This window comes from Topomyia yanbarensis, chromosome 2, assembly GCF_030247195.1.
Source record: "Topomyia yanbarensis strain Yona2022 chromosome 2, ASM3024719v1, whole genome shotgun sequence".
Lineage (NCBI taxonomy): Eukaryota > Metazoa > Arthropoda > Insecta > Diptera > Culicidae > Topomyia > Topomyia yanbarensis.
In genome coordinates, this window is record NC_080671.1 from 356850668 (window position 1) to 356877756 (window position 27089).

Genomic DNA, 27089 nt, shown 5'->3' on the forward strand with positions numbered 1-27089 from the left:
TTACCGATTTTTTGGCACAAATAAAACAAAATTGCTCTATTCTAGATTTTTTAGTGTAAAATTTGCCGAAAATATCCAACAAAATCGATACAACATTATTGAAATTAGTTTCTTTTGATTATCACGTAATGATTTAATTCTTTTATGTTTCGTTTCTTGTAACTTGAACTTGAACAGATCTCTTTAGCGAAGCTTAAAAATTGTAGTTACAATTGAATGCTTACAACTTCTATATTTGGTATTATTATACTTTATGACGTGAACTGTTTTGAGCAAATTTCTTTGTTTAACCGATAAATAAAGTGGTTTGATACAGTAACTTGCCTTTAGTTTTTTGTCATTGGACCTATTTAATTTGACTTGTATACATTTATTGGACATTGTGGCGTTCAGCTGATTATTTAGGATCACTTCAGGAATAACCTATCTGTTGCAAGTTATCTCTCTTAACCATTACCATAATTTGAAAAATTCGGTTTGTTTTAATTTACTTTAGAACATTCGCCTAAATACGATACAATGTGATAATGTTTCATAAAATATAATAATATCTATGTAAACCTAGGCTCTAGTGACTGGATATACATTACAGAAAAAATTGACAAAAAAAACATTAGTTCAGCGTACCCGTTATCCGCCAGAACGGATAATATCCAAGAAGACAATTTGAAGCGTTTTTATTTATGCATTACAGATTAGATTGCCTGAGCTTCTCTTATAACAAATAATAGCAGTGTTGTTTTGCTTTTGATGCCGCACAATAAATACTCCTCTCCCTCGCCGTCTTCTGTCTACCGTAGATATATTACAATGTCAAACAAAACACAAACCACTTTCCCCGTTGAACGAAACACAAACACCGTGCCTGACTAAAGCTTACCAGCTGGAAAACTTAAACAATTCAGCAACACTAAAGCAAGTGCCTGTGGGGAAAAGACATTTTAATTAGAACCCAAACGTCCGCACGCAACAATTTATGACCCAATTAAAGGAGGAAACAGCTATCAATGCTGTCCTGGTGGCGCGTTTAATAGTTTTTTTTTGACTAGAAGTTATAACCCCGCAGAAGAAATTATGTTTGTAAGGCTTTCGTTTAGCTTTGACTGTTCGCTATTTGGGGTTGAGGAGCTTCGAGTTGACACTGGAACGTATTTTTATTTATTGTCTTACGACTTACCCCACTTTATCTCACGTTTAACTTGGAAACATTAGTCTTTTCTCGAGTCGCAGTACAAGCTCGAAGCTTCGTGTGCACAGCTAAAGCAAAGCTTTCTGTGAAAGCCCCAGTAACTTGGCACGTTGCGCACAGCTAAGTAGTGTAGCTATGATCTTACGGCTTTGCTTTTATTTCTTCCCGCTTTGTCAACGCTCTCTCGCAACTGCTGCGCGACTTCAGTTTGGTGTCAACTTTTCGCCACGCTTGTGAGCCCTCTCAACCCTCGTTTCGCCGTTTCGCTGTGCAGCGATGGCGACGCCATCCCGCGATTGCTCACCGAAGCAGCGTACCTTCGCCGGAAGCTTTAGCACGCACACTTCGACATCGTCGCTTTCGTCGGCCTCGCCCTCGCCCTTTAGCAGCAGTCACAGTGGCAGCGGTAGTGGCGGAGGCGGCAGTCTGCAGCATCATCATCATCATGCAGCCTCGAGTGCGGTCACGGCACCTACCAGTGCCAATTCACTCGAGTCGGCTTTTTCGTTTGTTGGCGGTAGGTTTGATTTGGTTGCTGTTTTGCGATTTGTTTTCTGTTTTTGCTCGAGCGATTTTACAGTGCGTCGCGGGTTTTTGTTTTGCTGGACGATAAAAAGATCAACAATACTCTCTTATCCTATTTATAACTTTCGTACTATGTTTCCTGCGTTATTTCTGTTTTGAAGCTACTTTTACGTGGAATTGATTCAGTTAACCGAGAGGGTCACTTTAACCAAAATACAGAAGCAAAACATGATAAATATTCTAAATAACATAACTAAAATGAATAAGCAAAGAAGCTTAATTTTTGCACCAGCAAAAAAGATATAAGGCAAAAGACAAAAAAAATTTCTGAGGACGAAACACTGAAGACAGAAGACAGAAGTGAGAAGACAGAAGACAGATGACAGAAGACAAAAGACAGAAGACAGAAGACAGACGACAGAAGACAGAAGAGAGAAGACAAACGACAAAAGACAAAAGACAGAACACAAGAAAGAAGACAAAAGACAGAATTCAGAAGACAGAAAATAAAAGACAGAAGACAGAAAATAAAAGACAGAAGGCAAGAGATGGAACATGAGAAAACAAAAGAACAAATGGACAAAAGAACAAATGAAAAAAAGAACAAAAGAACAAACGAATAAAAGAACAAAAGAACAAAACAAAAAACAACAAGGCAACAAGACAGCAAGACAGTAAGACAGCAAGACAGTAAGACAGCAAGACAGCAAGATAACAAGACAGAAAGACAGCAATACAGCAAGACAGTAAGACATCGAGACAGCAAGACAACAAGAACACAAGAACACAAAAAAAACAAGAAAACAAGAAAACAAGAAAACAAGAAAACAAGAAAACAAGAAAACAAGAAAACAAGAAAACAAGAAAACAAGAAAACAAGAAAACAAGAAAACAAGAAAACAAGAAAACAAGAAAACAAGAAAACAAGAAAACAAGAAAACAAGAAAACAAGAAAACAAGAAAACAAGAAAACAAGAAAACAAGAAAACAAGAAAACAAGAAAACAAGAAAACAAGAAAACAAGAAAACAAGAAAACAAGAAAACAAGAAAACAAGAAAACAAGAAAACAAGAAAACAAGAAAACAAGAAAACAAGAAAACAAGAAAACAAGAAAACAAGAAAACAAGAAAACAAGAAAACAAGAAAACAAGAAAACAAGAAAACAAGAAAACAAGAAAACAAGAAAACAAGAAAACAAGAAAACAAGAAAACAAGAAAACAAGAAAACAAGAAAACAAGAAAACAAGAAAACAAGAAAACAAGAAAACAAGAAAACAAGAAAACAAGAAAACAAGAAAACAAGAAAACAAGAAAACAAGAAAACAAGAAAACAAGAAAACAAGAAAACAAGAAAACAAGAAAACAAGAAAACAAGAAAACAAGAAAACAAGAAAACAAGAAAACAAGAAAACAAGAAAACAAGAAAACAAGAAAACAAGAAAACAAGAAAACAAGAAAACAAGAAAACAAGAAAACAAGAAAACAAGAAAACAAGAAAACAAGAAAACAAGAAAACAAGAAAACAAGAAAACAAGAAAACAAGAAAACAAGAAAACAAGAAAACAAGAAAACAAGAAAACAAGAAAACAAGAAAACAAGAAAACAAGAAAACAAGAAAACAAGAAAACAAGAAAACAAGAAAACAAGAAAACAAGAAAACAAGAAAACAAGAAAACAAGAAAACAAGAAAACAAGAAAACAAGAAAACAAGAAAACAAGAAAACAAGAAAACAAGAAAACAAGAAAACAAGAAAACAAGAAAACAAGAAAACAAGAAAACAAGAAAACAAGAAAACAAGAAAACAAGAAAACAAGAAAACAAGAAAACAAGAAAACAAGAAAACAAGAAAACAAGAAAACAAGAAAACAAGAAAACAAGAAAACAAGAAAACAAGAAAACAAGAAAACAAGAAAACAAGAAAACAAGAAAACAAGAAAACAAGAAAACAAGAAAACAAGAAAACAAGAAAACAAGAAAACAAGAAAACAAGAAAACAAGAAAACAAGAAAACAAGAAAACAAGAAAACAAGAAAACAAGAAAACAAGAAAACAAGAAAACAAGAAAACAAGAAAACAAGAAAACAAGAAAACAAGAAAACAAGAAAACAAGAAAACAAGAAAACAAGAAAACAAGAAAACAAGAAAACAAGAAAACAAGAAAACAAGAAAACAAGAAAACAAGAAAACAAGAAAACAAGAAAACAAGAAAACAAGAAAACAAGAAAACAAGAAAACAAGAAAACAAGAAAACAAGAAAACAAGAAAACAAGAAAACAAGAAAACAAGAAAACAAGAAAACAAGAAAACAAGAAAACAAGAAAACAAGAAAACAAGAAAACAAGAAAACAAGAAAACAAGAAAACAAGAAAACAAGAAAACAAGAAAACAAGAAAACAAGAAAACAAGAAAACAAGAAAACAAGAAAACAAGAAAACAAGAAAACAAGAAAACAAGAAAACAAGAAAACAAGAAAACAAGAAAACAAGAAAACAAGAAAACAAGAAAACAAGAAAACAAGAAAACAAGAAAACAAGAAAACAAGAAAACAAGAAAACAAGAAAACAAGAAAACAAGAAAACAAGAAAACAAGAAAACAAGAAAACAAGAAAACAAGAAAACAAGAAAACAAGAAAACAAGAAAACAAGAAAACAAGAAAACAAGAAAACAAGAAAACAAGAAAACAAGAAAACAAGAAAACAAGAAAACAAGAAAACAAGAAAACAAGAAAACAAGAAAACAAGAAAACAAGAAAACAAGAAAACAAGAAAACAAGAAAACAAGAAAACAAGAAAACAAGAAAACAAGAAAACAAGAAAACAAGAAAACAAGAAAACAAGAAAACAAGAAAACAAGAAAACAAGAAAACAAGAAAACAAGAAAACAAGAAAACAAGAAAACAAGAAAACAAGAAAACAAGAAAACAAGAAAACAAGAAAACAAGAAAACAAGAAAACAAGAAAACAAGAAAACAAGAAAACAAGAAAACAAGAAAACAAGAAAACAAGAAAACAAGAAAACAAGAAAACAAGAAAACAAGAAAACAAGAAAACAAGAAAACAAGAAAACAAGAAAACAAGAAAACAAGAAAACAAGAAAACAAGAAAACAAGAAAACAAGAAAACAAGAAAACAAGAAAACAAGAAAACAAGAAAACAAGAAAACAAGAAACAAGAAAACAAGAAAACAAGAAAACAAGAAAACAAGAAAACAAGAAAACAAGAAAACAAGAAAACAAGAAAACAAGAAAACAAGAAAACAAGAAAACAAGAAAACAAGAAAACAAGAAAACAAGAAAACAAGAAAACAAGAAAACAAGAAAACAAGAAAACAAGAAAACAAGAAAACAAGAAAACAAGAAAACAAGAAAACAAGAAAACAAGAAAACAAGAAAACAAGAAAACAAGAAAACAAGAAAACAAGAAAACAAGAAAACAAGAAACAAGAAAACAAGAAAACAAGAAAACAAGAAAACAAGAAAACAAGAAAACAAGAAAACAAGAAAACAAGAAAACAAGAAAACAAGAAAACAAGAAAACAAGAAAACAAGAAAACAAGAAAACAAGAAAACAAGAAAACAAGAAAACAAGAAAACAAGAAAACAAGAAAACAAGAAAACAAGAAAACAAGAAAACAAGAAAACAAGAAAACAAGAAAACAAGAAAACAAGAAAACAAGAAACAAGAAAACAAGAAAACAAGAAAACAAGAAAACAAGAAAACAAGAAAACAAGAAAACAAGAAACAAGAAAACAAGAAAACAAGAAAACAAGAAAACAAGAAAACAAGAAAACAAGAAAACAAGAAAACAAGAAAACAAGAAAACAAGAAAACAAGAAAACAAGAAAACAAGAAAACAAGAAAACAAGAAAACAAGAAAACAAGAAAACAAGAAAACAAGAAAACAAGAAAACAAGAAAACAAGAAAACAAGAAAACAAGAAAACAAGAAAACAAGAAAACAAGAAAACAAGAAAACAAGAAACAAGAAAACAAGAAAACAAGAAAACAAGAAAACAAGAAAACAAGAAAACAAGAAAACAAGAAAACAAGAAAACAAGAAAACAAGAAAACAAGAAAACAAGAAAACAAGAAAACAAGAAAACAAGAAAACAAGAAAACAAGAAAACAAGAAAACAAGAAAACAAGAAAACAAGAAAACAAGAAAACAAGAAAACAAGAAAACAAGAAAACAAGAAAACAAGAAAACAAGAAACAAGAAAACAAGAAAACAAGAAAACAAGAAAACAAGAAAACAAGAAAACAAGAAAACAAGAAAACAAGAAAACAAGAAAACAAGAAACAAGAAAACAAGAAAACAAGAAAACAAGAAAACAAGAAAACAAGAAAACAAGAAAACAAGAAAACAAGAAAACAAGAAAACAAGAAAACAAGAAAGAAAACAAGAAAACAAGAAAACAAGAAACAAGAAAACAAGAAAACAAGAAAACAAGAAAACAAGAAAACAAGAAAACAAGAAAACAAGAAAACAAGAAAACAAGAAAACAAGAAAACAAGAAAACAAGAAAACAAGAAAACAAGAAAACAAGAAAACAAGAAAACAAGAAAACAAGAAAACAAGAAAACAAGAAAACAAGAAAACAAGAAAACAAGAAAACAAGAAAACAAGAAAACAAGAAAACAAGAAAACAAGAAAACAAGAAAACAAGAAAACAAGAAAACAAGAAAACAAGAAAACAAGAAAACAAGAAAACAAGAAAACAAGAAAACAAGAAAACAAGAAAACAAGAAAACAAGAAAACAAGAAAACAAGAAAACAAGAAAACAAGAAACAAGAAAACAAGAAAACAAGAAAACAAGAAAACAAGAAAACAAGAAAACAAGAAAACAAGAAAACAAGAAAACAAGAAAACAAGAAAACAAGAAAACAAGAAAACAAGAAAACAAGAAAACAAGAAAACAAGAAAACAAGAAAACAAGAAAACAAGAAAACAAGAAAACAAGAAACAAGAAAACAAGAAAACAAGAAAACAAGAAAACAAGAAAACAAGAAAACAAGAAAACAAGAAACAAGAAAACAAGAAACAAGAAAACAAGAAAACAAGAAAACAAGAAAACAAGAAAACAAGAAACAAGAAAACAAGAAAACAAGAAAACAAGAAAACAAGAAAACAAGAAAACAAGAAAACAAGAAAACAAGAAAACAAGAAAACAAGAAAACAAGAAAACAAGAAAACAAGAAACAAGAAAACAAGAAAACAAGAAACAAGAAAACAAGAAAACAAGAAAACAAGAAAACAAGAAAACAAGAAAACAAGAAAACAAGAAAACAAGAAAACAAGAAAACAAGAAAACAAGAAAACAAGAAACAAGAAAACAAGAAAACAAGAAAACAAGAAAACAAGAAAACAAGAAAACAAGAAAACAAGAAAACAAGAAAACAAGAAAACAAGAAAACAAGAAAACAAGAAAACAAGAAAACAAGAAAACAAGAAAACAAGAAAACAAGAAAACAAGAAAACAAGAAAACAAGAAAACAAGAAAACAAGAAAACAAGAAAACAAGAAAACAAGAAAACAAGAAAACAAGAAAACAAGAAAACAAGAAAACAAGAAAACAAGAAAACAAGAAAACAAGAAACAAGAAACAAGAAAACAAGAAAACAAGAAAACAAGAAAACAAGAAAACAAGAAAACAAGAAAACAAGAAAACAAGAAAACAAGAAAACAAGAAAACAAGAAAACAAGAAAACAAGAAAACAAGAAAACAAGAAAACAAGAAAACAAGAAAACAAGAAAACAAGAAAACAAGAAAACAAGAAAACAAGAAAACAAGAAACAAGAAAACAAGAAAACAAGAAAACAAGAAAACAAGAAAACAAGAAAACAAGAAAACAAGAAAACAAGAAAACAAGAAAACAAGAAACAAGAAAACAAGAAAACAAGAAAACAAGAAAACAAGAAAACAAGAAAACAAGAAAACAAGAAAACAAGAAAACAAGAAAACAAGAAAACAAGAAAACAAGAAAACAAGAAAACAAGAAAACAAGAAAACAAGAAAACAAGAAAACAAGAAAACAAGAAAACAAGAAAACAAGAAAACAAGAAACAAGAAAACAAGAAAACAAGAAAACAAGAAAACAAGAAACAAGAAAACAAGAAACAAGAAAACAAGAAAACAAGAAACAAGAAAACAAGAAAACAAGAAAACAAGAAACAAGAAAACAAGAAACAAGAAAACAAGAAAACAAGAAAACAAGAAAACAAGAAACAAGAAAACAAGAAACAAGAAACAAGAAACAAGAAGACAAGAAACAAGAAAACAAGAAGACAAGAAAACAAGAAAACAAGAAAACAAGAAAACAAGAAAACAAGAAAACAAGAAACAAGAAAACAAGAAAACAAGAAAACAAGAAAACAAGAAACAAGAAAACAAGAAAACAAGAAAACAAGAAAACAAGAAAACAAGAAAACAAGAAAACAAGAAACAAGAAAACAAGAAAACAAGAAAACAAGAAAACAAGAAAACAAGAAAACAAGAAAACAAGAAAACAAGAAAACAAGAAAACAAGAAAACAAGAAAACAAGAAAACAAGAAAACAAGAAAACAAGAAAACAAGAAACAAGAAAACAAGAAACAAGAAAACAAGAAAACAAGAAAACAAGAAAACAAGAAAACAAGAAAACAAGAAAACAAGAAAACAAGAAAACAAGAAACAAGAAAACAAGAAACAGAAACAAGAAAACAAGAAACAAGAAACAAGAAAACAAGAAAACAAGAAAACAAGAAAACAAGAAAACAAGAAAACAAGAAAACAAGAAAGAAAACAAGAAAACAAGAAAACAAGAAAACAAGAAAACAAGAAAACAAGAAAACAAGAAAACAAGAAAACAAGAAAACAAGAAAACAAGAAAACAAGAAAACAAGAAAACAAGAAAACAAGAAAACAAGAAAACAAGAAAACAAGAAAACAAGAAAACAAGAAAACAAGAAAACAAGAAAACAAGAAAACAAGAAAACAAGAAAACAAGAAAACAAGAAAACAAGAAAACAAGAAAACAAGAAAACAAGAAAACAAGAAAACAAGAAAACAAGAAAACAAGAAAACAAGAAAACAAGAAAACAAGAAAACAAGAAAACAAGAAAACAAGAAAACAAGAAAACAAGAAAACAAGAAAACAAGAAAACAAGAAAACAAGAAAACAAGAAAACAAGAAAACAAGAAAACAAGAAAACAAGAAAACAAGAAAACAAGAAAACAAGAAAACAAGAAAACAAGAAAACAAGAAAACAAGAAAACAAGAAAACAAGAAAACAAGAAAACAAGAAAACAAGAAAACAAGAAAACAAGAAAACAAGAAAACAAGAAAACAAGAAAACAAGAAAACAAGAAAACAAGAAAACAAGAAAACAAGAAAACAAGAAAACAAGAAAACAAGAAAACAAGAAAACAAGAAAACAAGAAAACAAGAAAACAAGAAAACAAGAAAACAAGAAAACAAGAAAACAAGAAAACAAGAAAACAAGAAAACAAGAAAACAAGAAAACAAGAAAACAAGAAAACAAGAAAACAAGAAAACAAGAAAACAAGAAAACAAGAAAACAAGAAAACAAGAAAACAAGAAAACAAGAAAACAAGAAAACAAGAAAACAAGAAAACAAGAAAACAAGAAAACAAGAAAACAAGAAAACAAGAAAACAAGAAAACAAGAAAACAAGAAAACAAGAAAACAAGAAAACAAGAAAACAAGAAAACAAGAAAACAAGAAAACAAGAAAACAAGAAAACAAGAAAACAAGAAAACAAGAAAACAAGAAAACAAGAAAACAAGAAAACAAGAAAACAAGAAAACAAGAAAACAAGAAAACAAGAAAACAAGAAAACAAGAAAACAAGAAAACAAGAAAACAAGAAAACAAGAAAACAAGAAAACAAGAAAACAAGAAAACAAGAAAACAAGAAAACAAGAAAACAAGAAAACAAGAAAACAAGAAAACAAGAAAACAAGAAAACAAGAAAACAAGAAAACAAGAAAACAAGAAAACAAGAAAACAAGAAAACAAGAAAACAAGAAAACAAGAAAACAAGAAAACAAGAAAACAAGAAAACAAGAAAACAAGAAAACAAGAAAACAAGAAAACAAGAAAACAAGAAAACAAGAAAACAAGAAAACAAGAAAACAAGAAAACAAGAAAACAAGAAAACAAGAAAACAAGAAAACAAGAAAACAAGAAAACAAGAAAACAAGAAAACAAGAAAACAAGAAAACAAGAAAACAAGAAAACAAGAAAACAAGAAAACAAGAAAACAAGAAAACAAGAAAACAAGAAAACAAGAAAACAAGAAGGCGGGAAACAAGAAAACAAGGAAAAAAGGAAAACAAAAAAACAAGAAAAATAAAAAGGCATATGAAAATATGGAAACAACAAAACATATTAAATTAAAACCAAAAATGTAAGGAAAAAAAATTTAGTTAGCATGATGGAAATAGATCAGAAGTCCACAACAAAATATTTAGGATTTATTAGGACAACTTTATTTAATTTATAGAAACATTTGTTTTAAAAGGTTTGTTAGTAAAAGGATTCTTTCTTATTACGCAGTGCAACTTTTCAGCATAGTTTGATTACTTTTAAATTGCCTTGTTTTTGCCCAATAGATAAAATTTAAGTTATTATTAAAAGTTAACTCATAACCTGCAAAAACACAATTATTCAACATATTTCACCATCGCTCAGCTCTGTTTTTTACACATCAACTCCCCAAACAAAACCCAAAATAACTAAACAATAACTAGCCAACAATTTAAACCGTGTAAACCGTTTACCACACGATTGCCTCTCTTCTCCTCCGTGGCGTGCAAACCGTGGACGTCTCCCGCGACAGTGAGCGGCAGTCCAACCAAGCTTTCGCTCTTCGGTACTAGTCCCAGAATGTCATCGACCACCGGCGGCAGTCCACCGACGCTTCCGACCGGGCCCGGTCCGAGCCGGCAACGCTCGCTGCGCGATCGGTTGCGCGAGGGCATTACCGGAAGTCTAACCTGGCAGTAAGTTTTGTTTTTTTTTCATCCCGATGCGAATGTAATTTTTGTTAGAGATTTTTCGTTTTGCCGTTCTTATTCGATTACGGTAGGAGTTCTGGATCCGGATAAATTCCCAATCTTTGATGTTTGTTTTGTGTTGAATGTGTTGGGCTAGGCAAATGTTATTCCAATGGGGTAGACAAACCATTTAATCTTAAAGCCTGTTGATTGATTTATAAATCAAGGTGATTTTCATCTATTCGGTCGTAACTCTTTTAATTTTCAAATTCAATTTCAAATTGTTCTATAGTTTGCGTACAGTTGTTGTTGTGAAATGAAATTTATAATTACTTAATCATTTATATATTTTGCTTATAAATTAGGTCATGTATGGCCTAGAAAAATATTACGGAAACTTCACGACATTAATTGTAGTAAATCTGTCCAAAATCTATTAGGAATGTAATTATCAATATAAGTGTGACGTTAAGGTAGGACGAAAGTAACTATGTCACCAGAGTATAGCCTTGCGGAATCGAGTTTAAAATCTGTGAAATGTTAGCTTCGATTAAATCATAGTTGTCTTATAATAAAACATAAACGAATTTAAAAAAAGTTATATTTTAAATTCACAATCCAATGTCGAATATTTGCCTAGCCTAGCTTACCAATCTGCACAAAAAGCGAAACTAAATTAAAAAAGTTCTTTATGTAGATCGTTTTACCAAATTTTTCGTTATATGTTGTTTTTGTTTTAATTTCGTTGAAATGCGGTGAACTCCCACTCAATTATGATAATACGTTCCTATTGATTTGATACCGACGACTCACTTTTGCGTTAAAATTTTTTGCACATTAGTCTTGACCCGTCTTATAGGAATCTTAGATCCAACTACTTACACCTAGATTTAGCTTCCGAATCCTTCTAGAAAGATTGCACCAATAGCAAGTAGTGGCACGTTCAACACTCACTTTTAATCACAGTTCATTGTCAAGGCAGTATCGATAAGTTTAATTAACAGCGAGCACAAGTCACCGACGGGTTCTCTCTGTTTAGATTTAGTATCGTTCATTTATTTTAGTATTACCCCATCTACTAGAGACTGTCCTGTATGCCGCGTAAACTAGTTTCACTTCCCGCACGTAGTTTCTTAATTAAAAATCAATTCGCCGGCCGTAACGTAACCTTTAAAAATTACGACCATGCTCGGAATGAGCAGCGGTAATCGGAGCTGCATCGAGCGCCACATAATAAAGTTATAAAGTCACTCCAAAACTCACCCTGGTCCTCCGTCGTCAGCCTACAACATCCTACAGAAATTTGTCCCCATCGATCACCTGCCTGACCGGGAAAGTATTTGCATACGCGCGCCCCGACTACCGCGATGACATTTTCAGGCAAACTGTCACCGCACACACCATAGCTGCAAGCTCGAAGGGAATGCAACATGAATGCTTCCGGTTTCCGTTTGTGTGCACTGTGATGGGCTTCCTTTTGCCGGTGGTTGTCTACTTCCCTCTCTATCATCTTTGCATTGGGATCCTTTTCATAAATGTGTGACCTAGTTTTTTTTCACAACGGCAGTTATGGGTAATCATCATCGTCATCATCCTCCGCATCCTCAGTATCATCAACCTCATAATTCCATTTTTTTGTGTGTTCGAATACTCAACCATGAATGTACGCGAATGCATTCAGCGTCCGGGAGATTTGTGGTTTGTCGTCTCCTTTCGTTGACCAAATTTTAAGTTTCGCCATATAAAAATCCATTATCATACGTTATGCCCTGTACTATATGTGCTTTAGTGAATTGCTTCGTGTTTGGTGTTTTATTATTAAATTTGATTTATAATATTCTATATTATTCAATATCCAATATATAATAAATTAAATCCGAAAGAATTGATGACATACCTCAAATAAATTGAATAATGTAACTACAAAGCACACAGATATCGTCATTTTGTGTTCTGCGAGATATAGGTAAGTAGGATATTTATTGAACTAATTTAATTGACAAGTAACGCAAACCAGTTCATTGATGGTTTAATATCAACACCAAATAACTGATGATAAGTACTTAGAAATGATGCGAGATGTTCAATACTGCTAATTAATTTGAGGTCTTCAGAAATAGGTAATTTCGGTTTTGGAAACTGAATAAGAATAAATGTTTTTGTTTACGGAATAAAATCTAGAAAAATATTGAAATCCAATACCTTTATGAACAGTTTTACTCGGCAACAGTTTCAACCTCAATGTTATCAATGACGTTTCAAGGTCGCCAATGTCTTTTCGGTGGTCTTCAAAACTCAAATTTAAAAGTCAAAACATGTAGCTTCAAAATAAAAAAATAAAAATATATTCATTAGATACTTTGCGGTCGTTAGGTCGAATTACTCATTAAAAAGTGTCCACCATAAAATTTCATCAAGGAAAAATGCTTTAGAAAATTAAATCCTAAGCTTTCAGACAACAACATATAACCCATTAGTAAGCTTTCTTCTGTACGGAAACCCACTTTTTCTTTGTGTCTTCTTCAAATTTGACCACCTTGGGATGCTTCCGTAGTGCCTGCTTCATAATTTCCCCTGTATTTTACGATGGACTTTAGTTCCGGTGCGTTGGAGGGGTCCATGTCCTTGGGTACGAAAGTGACCCCGTTAGCTTCGTACTACTCCAGGACAACATGTGAATCGTGGCAAGAAGCTAGATCCGGCTAAAAGATCGTAGGGCCCTAAAGGAAACAGACGCTTCTGTAGACACTCCTCGAGGTAAATTTCTCCGTTTGCCACATGAGCAGATCGCTTGCCAAATCATATATTCATTGGCAAACTTTTAAAGTTTCTGCATCCTTACTTCCTCCGGAACATCAAACTTGTGGTGGGCGGTGAAGAACAGTAGTCCCGGAAGTCCGCGTAAACCTCGTCATCCATGATGAGACCATGAGACTTCTTCAGTGCCTGGGTTTACGGTTTCCAAGCCCGTGACTTTTCCACCATATTTTGCCGTTCGTCATGATTTGAAGCCTTCTGCGCTTTGTACGTATGCACTTCCTCCCGGTCCTTGGCTCTCCGAACAAAAGATTTGGACAGATTTAACTTTTTGGCCACATCCCTGAGCGAAACATTGGAATTCCAGTTAAACGCTCGAACTACACGCTTGTGAGCCCGATCACTAATAGAACATCCATTCTGACCGCATTTCTCCTTCCGTTCGATGCTCAGAATTTGATAGTAACGTTTAAGCACATGACTGACTGTTGACTGCACAATTCCATGTTGTTTTTCGATGTCTCGATGAGAAAGTTGAGGATTTTTCAGGTGCTTGCGCAAAATCAATTCGCGATGTTGCGATGTTTTTTGGTTAGAACAGGTACTATAACCAGAGCCGTAGAGAGAAAATATGCACAGTGGTCCCAAAGAGCAAAAACGGGGTTTTTTTTAGATTGCGTCAAAACTGTTGACTTTAGAAATATGGTGTCTTGGAGAAAGTTTGGAATAGAACTCCCCTTCTTTCTGTCTTATGGAATTGATTGTCACCTTTGTGCAAATCGGTCCAGCCATCTCCGAGAAACAGTTCTCAGAAATGGCTGAACCGATTTGCACAAACTTAGCCTCAAATGAAAGGTACAACCTTCCCATCGGCTGCTATTGATTTTTTTTGTTGATTGCACTTCTGGTTCCGGAGTTACGGGTTGAAGAGTGCGACCACACAGCAAATTCCCATATAAACTGAAATGAAAAATTCTCAAAGGGGGGAGTAAGTGAAAATTTCAAAATCGAATTTGTATTTTGGATGCCAAATGACTTTAAAATGTATGAAACGTTGAGATTTGATGTAATCTCGAAAAAAAAATTGACGAAGATTGATTTTTTTGACTTTGGCACATTTTTGTCTTTCTCATATAGAAAGGTTATGCAATCGCTCTAAAAATCGTCAACCTAATCCCGGCTTGTTTAGGCTTAGGTAGGAGTATACAGTAAGGGGTTGCAACTTTAAAATTATAACTAGTTTCGAATTTCTTCGTCCTTGATTCGCCGTTGGTTTCAAGCCATGTTTCAGTGTCGACACATAGCACCTCAAAATCGTGGCTGTCGATCCATTATATGTACTATATGCAAATCGTACTGAATATGTAATATACATTTCCACCATTGTATTGAACATAATGAGCCATGGAATCGCAGTTCGGACAATTGAGAAAGGCACAATTACACCACTAGGTGGATTAAAACAGTTTTTGCCTTTCTCATATAGAAAGGTTATGCAATCACTCTGAAAAACGTCACCCTAATCCCGGCCCGGAGGGCCGAGTGTCATATCCCATTCGATTCAGTTTGTCGAGATCGGAAAAAGTCTGTATGTATGTGTGTATGTATGTATGTGTGTGTATGTGTGTGTATGTGTGTGTGTGTATGTGTGTGTATGTATGTATGTGCGTATGTGTCAAATAATGTCACTCATTTTTCTCAGAGATGGCTGGACCGATTTGCTCAAACTTAGTCTCAAATGAAAGGTGCAACCTTCCCATCGGCTGCTATTGAATTTTGGATCGATCGGAATTCTGGTTCCGGAATTACGGGTTTCAGAGTGCTGCCACACAGAAATTTCGAATAAAAACTATAGGAAAAATTAAAAATAGAATTTTTATTTTTGATGCTAAATGTGTTCAAGGTGCATGAAACGTCGAGATTTGATGCAAACTCGAAAAAAAATTTGACGACGATTCACTTTTTTGGATTTTGGCACATTCTTGCCTTTCTCATATAGAAAGGTTATGCAATCACTCTGAAAAACGTCAACCTAATCCCGGCCAAATTTTTTTTTCGACTCGCATAAGGTTTCTGGAATTTAACAGGGGCGTAGTTGACGGTTTACGGAGAGGGGTTACACCTCCCCTCTACTGTTCATTCCCCTCCTTTAAAAATTTCCTTAAATCACCCCTCAGACCACCACCCCATCCAGCCCTCATACCCCTCCCTTTCAACCCCATTATCTTTAAACCACCACTGTATCACAAAGCATACCAATTTAAGCTGGGGAGTCGTTCGTTCATGGGACTTTCGCTCTCCTCACATACCCATCCCCGCATGACAAAATGAGTTAGCAAGCAGATAACATTGATCTAATGCTGATTAGGCTAATGGAATATGATATTTTTTTGTTTCAAGTGTTTCACCATCGACACGTAGGTCATCAAGTTCATGGCTGACATGCCATTGTGTATAAGTGCAAAGTGTACTAAGAATGTAATGGACATTTCCACAATTATGTTGAACATAAAAAGCCTCCGTGCCATAGTTTAGAGAAATGAGAAAGGCACAATTGCACCGCTAGGTGGATTAAAACAGGTTTTTTGGTTAAAAATAGCTCTTTTTCCAATGCCGTTAACTTTTAAACGGGCAAAAACGGGCAAATCACTTGGTAAACAAATGACAAGCACAAAAAATGCTGGAAAAATTAAATCTCCCCAAGGTGTCTCTCTATGGCAATTCTTGAGCTGAAGTTTGTCTCATTCCATCGGATGTCATTTGCTGCTAAATCACACATTAGAAAATCAATCATAATGACCTGAATGATGCAACCAGCAGCAACATTTTAGTCGCTTTCTCTGGATTCAAATGAATGTATATATAAGTTTGGAAACAACGTGACAATACAGCGAACAGACGTCAATAGGCAATCCCGGAGAGCAACTAAAATGTAGTAGCTGGTTGAATGTATATGGCAATAAGTTGAGAATAAGGGTTCAATTTCATATTTGCAACAAATTGGAATCAGCACAAGAAGTGGACAAATGAAAAGAACAATAAATGACAGAAAAAATTACAGTTTTAAAAATGTGAGTAATCTGTGAAAATGGAAACAAAAAATAATAAAAAAAATGGCGAAATCAATAAAAAATTTAAAACAACTAATGAAACATTTAAATGAAGATCGGAATTAAATTAAAAAATAAAATTAACCATATCAAAAAAATTTAAATTTGGAAAATTTCAAAATATTTACGACAAAGTATGGAAAAAGTGGGTAAAATATGGAAAAATTGTTAAATAAGATAAACTGCCTTAAAGGAATGAAGCTTTAAAAACTTAGAATAGAATGAGTAGTAAAAAGTAGACGGAACGAGAATATATAAAACTGTCAAATTGGAATGATAGTAAAACGAAAAGGTCAAAAAGGCGCGATTTAAAAAAATTGAGAAGAGGTTCAAACGGATAAAATAGAAAAACCAAATAATTGGAGAAAATTTGGAAGGGTGCAATTTGAAAAAAAGAGAAAAATGAAAAATACGAAAAAAAGTAGCGAATGGACATAACATGAAAACCTCGATAATCGAAATAAATTAAAAAACGAACATATTACTAAATTAAAAGAAAAAATAGGATAAATTTGTAACTTTTTTTTCGAAGTTTAACTAATTGAATATTAATAAAAAAGTTAAGAAAAATAAAATGAGAAATTAATTCCAATGCGGACAAAACGAAAAATAAAGAAAGAATAATTTAAGTATTTAAACAATTGAAATGAGTAAAAATGGAAATATGTGGAAATTTTTTTTAGAAAATGACAGACATAAGAATTATGAAAATTGGAAGAACACTGCGAATGGAAAATAATGCCAATGAAAAAATGAAAACAATAAGAAAAAAAGAAATAAGCAAAACAAAAATTGATTTATTCTGTCAAGCTTCTAAAAAAGAAATTTGGTATTGATAACTGATGGACAGACGAAAATGACAAAAAAAAAATAGGGGAAAGTGGTCGGTTGCCGGCACTGGTTGGTTGTCGTAACTTTTGACAGAAAGTAGACATGGACATGGATATTCTAATTCTAATAAATATTATTTGTGTGTTATATTAGCACGATCTTTTTGTTCCGATTGCTGAAGAAATCTAGTTACTTTAATCGGTAGTCGGCACCCCATTTTTGTAGCAAATACTGAGTTCTCAATAACCTAATCAATATGGGTATTTTTGGAACGGGTTTTACGAATAGAAATCAGAGATCGATCTTTGGCACCATTCTGAAAACCAGGAAGGCGGCTTCCAGTTTAGTGTTTTACATTTACATGAAGAAAGCCCACCTGGTCGTGTTTTCACCGCTGCACCCAAAATCTGACGGGTATGTTTCTGTTACTTTTGGGTAAGACTCTATTGTCTTTTCGGTAACAGTTCACACAATTATAATTTTCATTTTACAACGAGACACACAAACTTTTTAAATACTCCACAACTTCGTAGAACATCGAATTGTGCTGTCTGTTATTATTGTAAAAATAGGCGTATAATAGAGATGGTCAGGTTCGGGTCGGGAAACCCATCGGGTTCGGGTCGGGTCCGGATTCTGTAAATTGAAACTTCTCGGGTTCGGATCGTGCTCCGGGTTTTCAAATTTGAATTTCTCGGGTTCGGGTCGGGTCCAGATTTTTGAAATTTTAAACTTTCGGGTTCGGGTTTTTCGAATTTGGAATTTTCGGATTCGGGTTTTAATAATATAAATAAACCAAGTCAAAGTAAATTTGTCGGAAAACATTGATTCAAGCGAGTAAAAATCTAAAATTCTCATATCCTTTCACTGAACGATGAAACTTACTGGATTAACTTTCGTCTTTTTGCCGCCTCCTTAATTACTAAATACATACAAAGCAAAACAAAAAAGACATAGCCGGCTTCTTCTTTCGATTCTATGAAAGCGAGTAGCAGAAGCAACGACTTTCGCTTTCCTATGATAATACCAAAATTCAATCTCGTTTTAATTTTAAATCAGCAATTTTGATATTCAATTTAATTTTCATTAAATTATAGCAATGTGTATCATAGAACTGCAACTAGAAGGCTGCAACAACGGGAAATATGCACACCAATAGTGCTTCAGTCGTCCATTGTCATCACTAGTTTCTAATTCCACAAATAGAACGACAAGTAAATATCGTTAATAGTGTATTTTCGTTCACCCAGTACTACGTTCAATATCGCGGGGACTAATGTCGCTCTCAATCTCAAAGCGAAAACGAGTGTGCGTAGGAAATAATGAAATTGATCTTACTCGTATGCTTTGTCCTAGGCCGTTGTCTCATTTTCGTTTTTGCAAAGTTCCTATGCTTGAGAAAGTAGCGTCGCTGTCTCGTCATTTTCGCCTGATTTTGGTAAATTAAAAGAAAACGTTTTTCGACTTTGGCGCGCATATCGTACCACGGTATGTATAATAGAACAAAATTATGACAAAAAATAAGCATCGCTGAATTGTTCATTATTGGATGAAAGCAACTTTTACCTTTAATTTAAAACTAATTCGGAAATAATCCACCGAGGGATCCAGACCAAATTTTTTTTTAGTTCAAATCTAAATATCATGATTTATGAAACATACTATATTAGGATGTCTCAAAAAAAAATCGATGTGCGAAAAGTCACCCTATAATGAAAGATAAGCATATTTTAAGCAATTTTGTAAAACAAATCAAGTTTCTAAAAAAATCATCTAGAAGTTCAACAAATGCGATTTATGAAATTTGTGGCCATTTTTGAGTAAAATTGTCGTTTATAAGCAGTTTTCGTCCGATTATTTTTTAAATATTTTTTTTATTTTCTGTGGACCTTGGAGAATGAATTCCATTTAAAAGTTTTTCACAAAAAGTGCTTATATCAATAATAGAACAAAACGATCAATGATTAAACAAAGCGAAACCAATATTTTTTAGTCAATTTTTATGAAGAAAATCCTCACAAATCAATATTATTAGAAAGTACTATTCATTACAAAAGTTAACTCGTGAATAAATATTGTGAAAATTCGGTCGGGAGGCTGAGAAATAGCAGTTTTAGTAAATGATTTAAAATAATGTAACTTTGTCACATTTTTGCCTTTCTCATATAGAAAGGTTATGCAATCACTCTAAAAAACGTCAACCTAATCACGGCCCGGAGGGCCGAGTGTCATATCTCATTCGACTCAGTTCGTCGAGATCGGAAAAAGTCTGTATGTGTGTGTGTATGTGTGTATGTATGTGTGTGTATGTGTGTGTATGTGTGTATGTGTGTGTATGTGTGTGTATGTGTGTGTAAGTGTGTGTGTGTATGTATGTGCGTATGTGTCAAATAATGTCACTCATTTTTCTCAGAGATGGCTGGACCGATTTGCCCAAACTTAGTCTCAAATGAAAGGTGCAACCTTCCCATCGGCTGCTATTGAATTTTGGATCGATCGGAATTCTGGTTCCGGAATTACGGGTTTCAGAGTGCGGCCACACAGAAATTTCTCATAAAAACTATAGGAAAAATTAAAAATAGAATTTTTATTTTTGATGCTAAATGTATTCAAGGTGCATAAAACGTCGAGATTTGATGCAAACACGAAAAAAATTTGACGAAGATTCACTTTTTTAGATTTTGCACATTTTTGCCTTTCTCATATAGAAAGGTTATGCAATCACTCTGAAAAACGTCAACCTAATCCCGGAGAGCCAAATTTTTTTTCGACTCGCATAAGGTTTCTGGATTTTAACAGGGGCGTAGTTGATGGTTTACGGAGAGGGGTTACACCCCCCCTCTACTGTTCACTCCCCTCCTTTAAAAATCTCCTTAAATCACCCCTCAGACCACCACCTCATACCCCTCCCTTTCAACCCCATCATCTTTAAACCACCACTATATTACAAAGCATACCAATTTAAGCTGGGGAGTCGTTCGTTCATGGGACTTTCGCCCTCCTCACATACCCATCCCCGCATGACAAAATGAGTTAGCAAGCAGATAACATTGATCTAATGCTGATTAGGCTAATGGAGTATGATATTTTTTTGTTTCAAGTGTTTCACCGTCGACACGTAGCTCATCAAGTTCGTGGCTGGCATGCCATTGTGTATAAGTGCAAAGTGTCCTAAGAATGTAATGGACATTTCCACAATTATGTTGAACATAAAAAGCCTCCGTGCTATAGTTTAGAGAAATGAGAAAGGCACAATTGCACCGCTAGGTGGATTAAAACAGGTTTTTTTAATTGATCAATATCTCAACCTTAACTTGACCAGTGTAGGCATTTTGGGTGTCAAATAAAAAGAATTTCTCTCTATCTTACAAAATTTTTCCATATGTGGAATTTACCATCTTATTCTAAGGTAGTTATTGAGATATTTATGGAATTGTGCATGATGAACAACTTTTTCGAATAAGAAGTGTTAACTTTAATGATGCTGTAACCAATATAACATTCACGATTAATTAGATTTATTTATTAATGTAAATGTATGATAAGTCTTGTAATAAAAGACTTAAATATAATTTTAGGAACGTATCCACTGGAAAACAGACAGAAAAAGAATGGAACGGTGAGAATGAAGAAACTTCAGCTCTAGTATTTCCATAGAGGGTCGTCTTGGGGAGATCTGATTTTTCCAGCATTTCTTGTTCTTTTCTTGCACTTTAATTTGTTTATAAAGTGTTTTGCCCGTTTAAAAGTTATCGCCATTGGAAAAAGAGCTATGTTCAATCAAAAAACGTGAATATACTAGCGATAGCAAATTTCCGTCTTCGGCAAAGTAATGCAGTTTAATAGTCCAAATAATGTTCTAGAACTGGAAAAAATCTAGAAGAAAACTAATGAGGAAAAAACTGTTTTTAATGGGCCTTTAACCAATAATGCCCCATATCTCTAAAAACTTAAAAGATAGAGAGTTGAAGTCTTCAAATAAAATGTTTGTAACGACTCACGTCAAAACAAGGAATATATACTCAAATTGAAACCATTTTATATGTTATCGAATACATATGGCATGATTGATTATTTTGGCCCCTTCTTCTTGTGGCGATAGTTCGCCAAAATGAATTGATAAAATAAAAAATTTCGTCGACCCTCGGTGGATTATTTTCAAACCAGTCTTAAATTAAAGGTAAAAAGATCTACTATCGAATAGCGAAAGATTCAGCGATGCTTATTTTTTTTGTAATAAGGTCATTTTATATACACACCGTGCGTACTAGGTAATGGTGTGACATCAAGAATGCGTCTGAGAATCTTGATTGACATCCTTCAACACAAGTTGGACTGTACCAACCAGTAACGCGGGTGACGCCGTGTAAATTTTTGAATACGAACTGCCAATTGACATAGCTTAACTTAACACATGTAATAAATTATACAAAACTACTCTTGCAGGAATGGTTTTCGATAAAAAAAAATAGAAATTTGGTTAAGTACGATGGGCGAGATTGTTTGAATCTGTCATCATTATGCCTCTTGTTTCCCCATGCGTTAGCCGCCGATTTATCCTATTTTCGTTAAAATATCGACGATTTATAAGTTTCTCAGAACGTTACAAAATTCGTCGTTCAATAATAGTAAATATAAATGCCAATTGCTCTTTCCAGTAATTCGTTTTGCCATAGGTAGATATAACTGGATGCGTATTGTGCTACTTCAGGTTCGAGTGATACTATATTTTTTTTTGAATGAACCTTGGATCCAGCTCAGGTGCCTAGAATTAAAACTATTCGGGATCTTTGGTTGATTCTCCGTATTAATAAGTTCTGTTCAATTCGGTTTTTCAAATTATTTTTCTGGTTCGGGTTTTTAAATTCTAAAGTTATCAGGTTCGGGTCGGGTTCGGATTTTGCAATTTTAAAATGTTCAATTTCGGGTCAGGTTCGGGTTTTTCAAATTTTAAAATTTCAGTAACGGGTCGGGTTCGGGTATTTCAATTTTCAAGCTCTCGGGCTCGTGTCGCGCTAGTGTTCGAAAAAATTGAAACCCTACTATCTCTAGCGTATTACCATAGTTTTGCTCCTTGGCGCTACCATGCGGTCGATTTTGCATTTTTGAAATGAGAAAGTTGTTTTTTGTACTCTACAACTTCGTAGAACATCAAACAGCTCTATTTCATATCTTTGTACAGATAGGAGTATCCCTTCAAATTGTTTGGCTCACTACCGCCACCATGCAGGGAGATTCTGAAACTGTCTAGTGAAAACTGAAATTTATTTATTTCTCTACAACCTAATGGAACATCATAACTTTCTATCTTTCGTCGTTACTGAGATATGCGCGTTTTCCCTTACTTTACCGTACCCTTACACGTGGTTCACATATATGCGATAAGCGGACTACGCACTTTGCAGCAATGCTTTACGATCAGGACTTTACTTTTGAACGAATATTAAAAAACAAACTAAGACGATTAAAATATGCAAACTACATTAATTTAAATAAGAATAGTTCATATCATATTTTTCATCGTAAATTGAGTCATACCTGTAGAGCACCAATTTTTCTGAAAGCTAAAAATGGTCATGATTTCTATTACTGGGAAAAATGTATAGATTTTACGATTGAGCGTTAGAATATTCGATAGTAATGATTTTGAGCATAGCAGGAATACATATCAACGAACATCCGCTATTATTACCATTATTTCATTAAGTTTGAACAATTTAAAAAGTGGCGAAAATTAATGCAAAATGAAACTCAATTCTAATCTTCCCTGGCGAAATCCCATATAGCATTCTTTTCTTTCTATGGGTTTATATATTCACCCCGTTCCACAGTGATCCAGAGCAAAAAGGGAGCTTTTTTGATTGCGCCAAAACTATGGATTTTAGCTATGTGCTGTCTCTGAGGAAAATTCTTCTTCTCCCCTTTTTTCTGATCCTATCAGATCGATGATTGATCCCCCTAATAGTGTGTTACAAAATTTATTTTCTTCAAATGTTCAGATAGAAGAATACTCACTTCAGTAAAGTTGCAGAAAAACATACCACGAAGATTTCTTTCGGAGGCATTTGGTTTTCGAGATATAAGACACTATTTGTTAAAGGTCCCTCAAAACAGTTTTTTCACCACAATTTCTTTTATGGAGCGATTTCTAATGTTTTAGGAAATTATGTAGACAGTAAAATACGCTACCATGCTTGTATTCACAGAGCTATTTGCGATTTTCGAATGAAAATATCTCACTTTCTAAGGTTCACATCTCTAACTGAAAGTTCATTTTTTTAAATGCTGGAAAAATCAGAGCGCTGCAGATTGCCACCTACCTAAACAGTTGCAGTGAAGATAGTGAGATTCTGCAATCTACATATTTTAGAATCCCGCGCAGTTGCACTCGATTTCTAAAATATGTTATTAACAATTCAATTAAACTAGTTTAATAGCATTTTTAAAACATTTCACAAACGTATTGTTTGGTGTTGTACGAATGTATAGGGGAATCCGGGGCTATTCGGACCTACCTAAGCAAAGCGACCTTTAGGTTGGTAGACGTGAAATAATTTATCGATCAAAGGTCTTAATTGTTAGTTTGAAACCTCAGCTATTTTTGGAGCAATAAAAATCATTTGCACTGCTTCGATTATTTTTTTAGATCTTTTGCAATAAATTTTTAAACATTGTAGATACTCCTTACAAAGATTCATGAGATTCATCTGTCAAAATTCATGTTTCAGAATGGCGCTTCCACAAATATGTACGACAGTCAAAAAGTCTTACGATTTTCTGACAAATCGAGGGGGTCCCCCACGGTCTTAAAAGCCCCGGGTTTCCTTATATATTCATGATATGCGCATTCTAAAGAGTACATAAAATATCGAGCAGGTTCGAGCGTTCTCTGTAAGGAAGGCAAAATTTATCAAAATACATCCTCTCCATTCATCTTGTTAATAGCTTATAGAGAAACAAGACAAAAATTAATTCGTTGGAAAGTATTATTAGGGTTATTGAAAGCAAATACAACGGAGTTTCTGTCTGTGATTAATATAAGTGAGTAGGGGAACATGGGAAGACTTGACCAAGATTCTATTTTTGGCTATGACGTCTTCTATTCGGTTCTTAATTTTTTTCAAAAATATTTTTATACTTGTTTCGATCCGTTAAGATAATTTTAAAAGATTGGAATTAAAAAATTTGTTAATTTAATGTCCGTAATTAATGAATTTGCAAATTATGTATTTTTTATCAAACCAATGTTGGGGAGACTTGACCAAGATTTTATGGAGTCTTGACCAAGTGGCAGTAAGCTGAAGAAAAATACAAAATTCCTGATATGATAATCCCACCTCAAACATCAGTCTATATATTTTAGTATAATTAAAAAAGTTAGCAGTAATATGACTGATTTCGTGACGTGTGAACATGCAATGTAAGCAGTACAGTTAATCCTTAAAAAGAAATTCATAAAAAGTCGAAATTTATGAAATGTAACCCTTCTATATTTTTTACTGCTACCTAATGATCGACAATATGGAAAAATGTCGTTATTTATTGTTATGATTTTTCGAAATTCTTCCAGCAGTGGGGAAACTTAACCAAAAAAAAAAACATTTAACAGAAAAACTTTTAGAACTTTTGAAAAATTAAATTAAAAATTCTACAAAATATCATGAACACGCACAATAACTTTGCACATTATATCTCATCGAATTTTGATGGATTGAAGGCTTTTATAGAGATTTATGTAGGTTTAGCTGAAAACCTAGTCAAGTCTCCCCATGTTCCCTTATCTGAATTCATTTTGGAAATATTCGAAATATTTGAACGAAATGCTTTTGTTACTTCTAGTCTACTACAAAAATCTAACTGTTCCATACACGATTTAGAAAAAGAATACCAGCTGGTATTTCGAAAATAACTTTTAAGAAATCCAAATGCATTTCATGGTAGAAATAGACAATCTGCACTGATACTCTTTTGGTAGAGGGAAGCTTTGGGGTGTCCTAATTTTTCAAGCATTTAGAGCATTTTTCTAGTAATTTCATTTAGTTAATGAATGGTTTATCCCTTTCACCCGTTGTAGATGGAAAATGGACTATCTTGAATCCAAACCCGTAAATAGATAGAATGAATACAAGCGCTTTTAAATTAACGTATTATTTCTTTAATATTTGGCTATTGGCAATACAACCTGGACTTGTCTAATCTTTTCTCTATTGCCTATTCTGTGGTATTGTAGCATGATAGAATTCGTGAAATTGTGCCTGGAAGCATGGGGGCGAAACAATAGAAAAAAAGGGGGGGTGAAGATTAAATTTGGGGGGACGAAAATTAAAACAGATCTTGGTTCAGAATATTGTTATTTTTCCGTTAATTGAATGTTTTTAATAACTTTCAATCAGGATTAATTGTCATTATATGATACCTGAAAAGAATGATAAAATCAAATTAGTTATACCAGTTCAATAGTGTTATAAATTCACGGTTTTTTGACAACAAATGCTTTAGGGGGCGAATTATAGTACATCTACCCTATCAACCTTTAAACGTTAATTACTATGCAACGGTTGAGTGGATTGTCTTGCAGTCTTCGATAGAGTTGTTCGGCATATCTTCAAAAGCATAACTCCTTCCTAGGTCTGTGTTTGGATGTTTGCAGCGACCTCTAGATGCGATTTTGTGAACTACAAGTATTCTCCAGGGATTCGATCACAGCATTGTTGGCTTGAACCTGCGCTTCTGGCTGATGACGATTCGACAGTTTGTCTGGCTGCGCCTACCTCTCGGATCACATTACTCTTTCTATAGTTATTGTATAGAATTCAATAGTTTTTTGAATTACTACAGCGCATTTAGCTTGTTCAGTAGTGAAAATTTCATCAGGATTCATAAACACGTTATTGAAGACAGAATGCGAGAGACGTGAACTCGGTGCACTCACATTTGAAAATCCTACGTGCTCAGGACAAATGACCAATAATTTTCTCAAATTTCTAAACTCGACTGTGAATATTTACATTGTTTTACGATGTGCGCATTTGTTGTTCGCCGCGATAACGATGTCGCTTTCTAGCAATATCTAGGTTATTTAGTAACCAGGTGCTGAACACGGAGTAAGCACGAATGCCCAGCTATCAGTTAGTTTCATCTAGTTAGACAATAGAAGAAACGCTAAAGTTTTTCACAAAGTTCCAAAGTACTTCAAGATAACTTTCAAGTTCCAGGATTCTATGGAACTTAGTCGCAAGCTAGTTTGATTTCGTTTAACAATACAGGACCTCGTTGAGGTTCCGCTGGATACGGGGAAATAGGTCGGATACCTTACGATTATCATGATGTAGTAGGTTGAAGAATGACTCGCTAGTCCCAGGTATTATCATCTTCTGTGCAACTACAGGTGGTTCCAATCAAAAACAAAAACTGCACCCAGGGGTTGTTGTACAAGGTCAAACTCAAGCCCAATAATCTTACGGTCATTGCACCTGCATCAGCGATTCCGTCACCACCGTAACATGTTCCAGCACCTTTCGCATAAACAAACAAAATCCACGGCGTAATAAGCGATTTGGTCCCCGTGTCACACAAAAAGGGCACCCACTCATCACGTCTCCATAGACAGATAGATGGATCATTTCGCAAATCAAAATAAAACGACATTGTAATTTAAATTTAGATAATGACAATA

The 27089-nt window shown here is 33.0% G+C and overlaps 1 protein-coding gene across 5 annotated transcripts in view; it reads left to right on the forward strand.

Annotated features, from left to right (window-relative positions):
- Positions 1 to 27089, forward strand: part of LOC131684306 (TLD domain-containing protein 2) — a 688368-nt gene that overhangs the window by 114811 nt on the left and 546468 nt on the right. For 2 of the 5 annotated variants that reach the window (XM_058967047.1, XM_058967048.1), the window contains 2 exons: positions 1397 to 1706; positions 10559 to 10721. The exons of 2 other annotated variants lie outside the window; for them this stretch is intronic. In XM_058967047.1, coding sequence (XP_058823030.1) covers positions 1466 to 1706; positions 10559 to 10721 — 404 coding nt within the window. In that variant the 5' untranslated portion in view covers positions 1397 to 1465. The remainder of the gene's footprint in view (positions 1 to 1396; positions 1707 to 10558; positions 10722 to 27089) is intronic. One more of the 5 variants, XM_058967051.1, reaches the window with a different exon arrangement.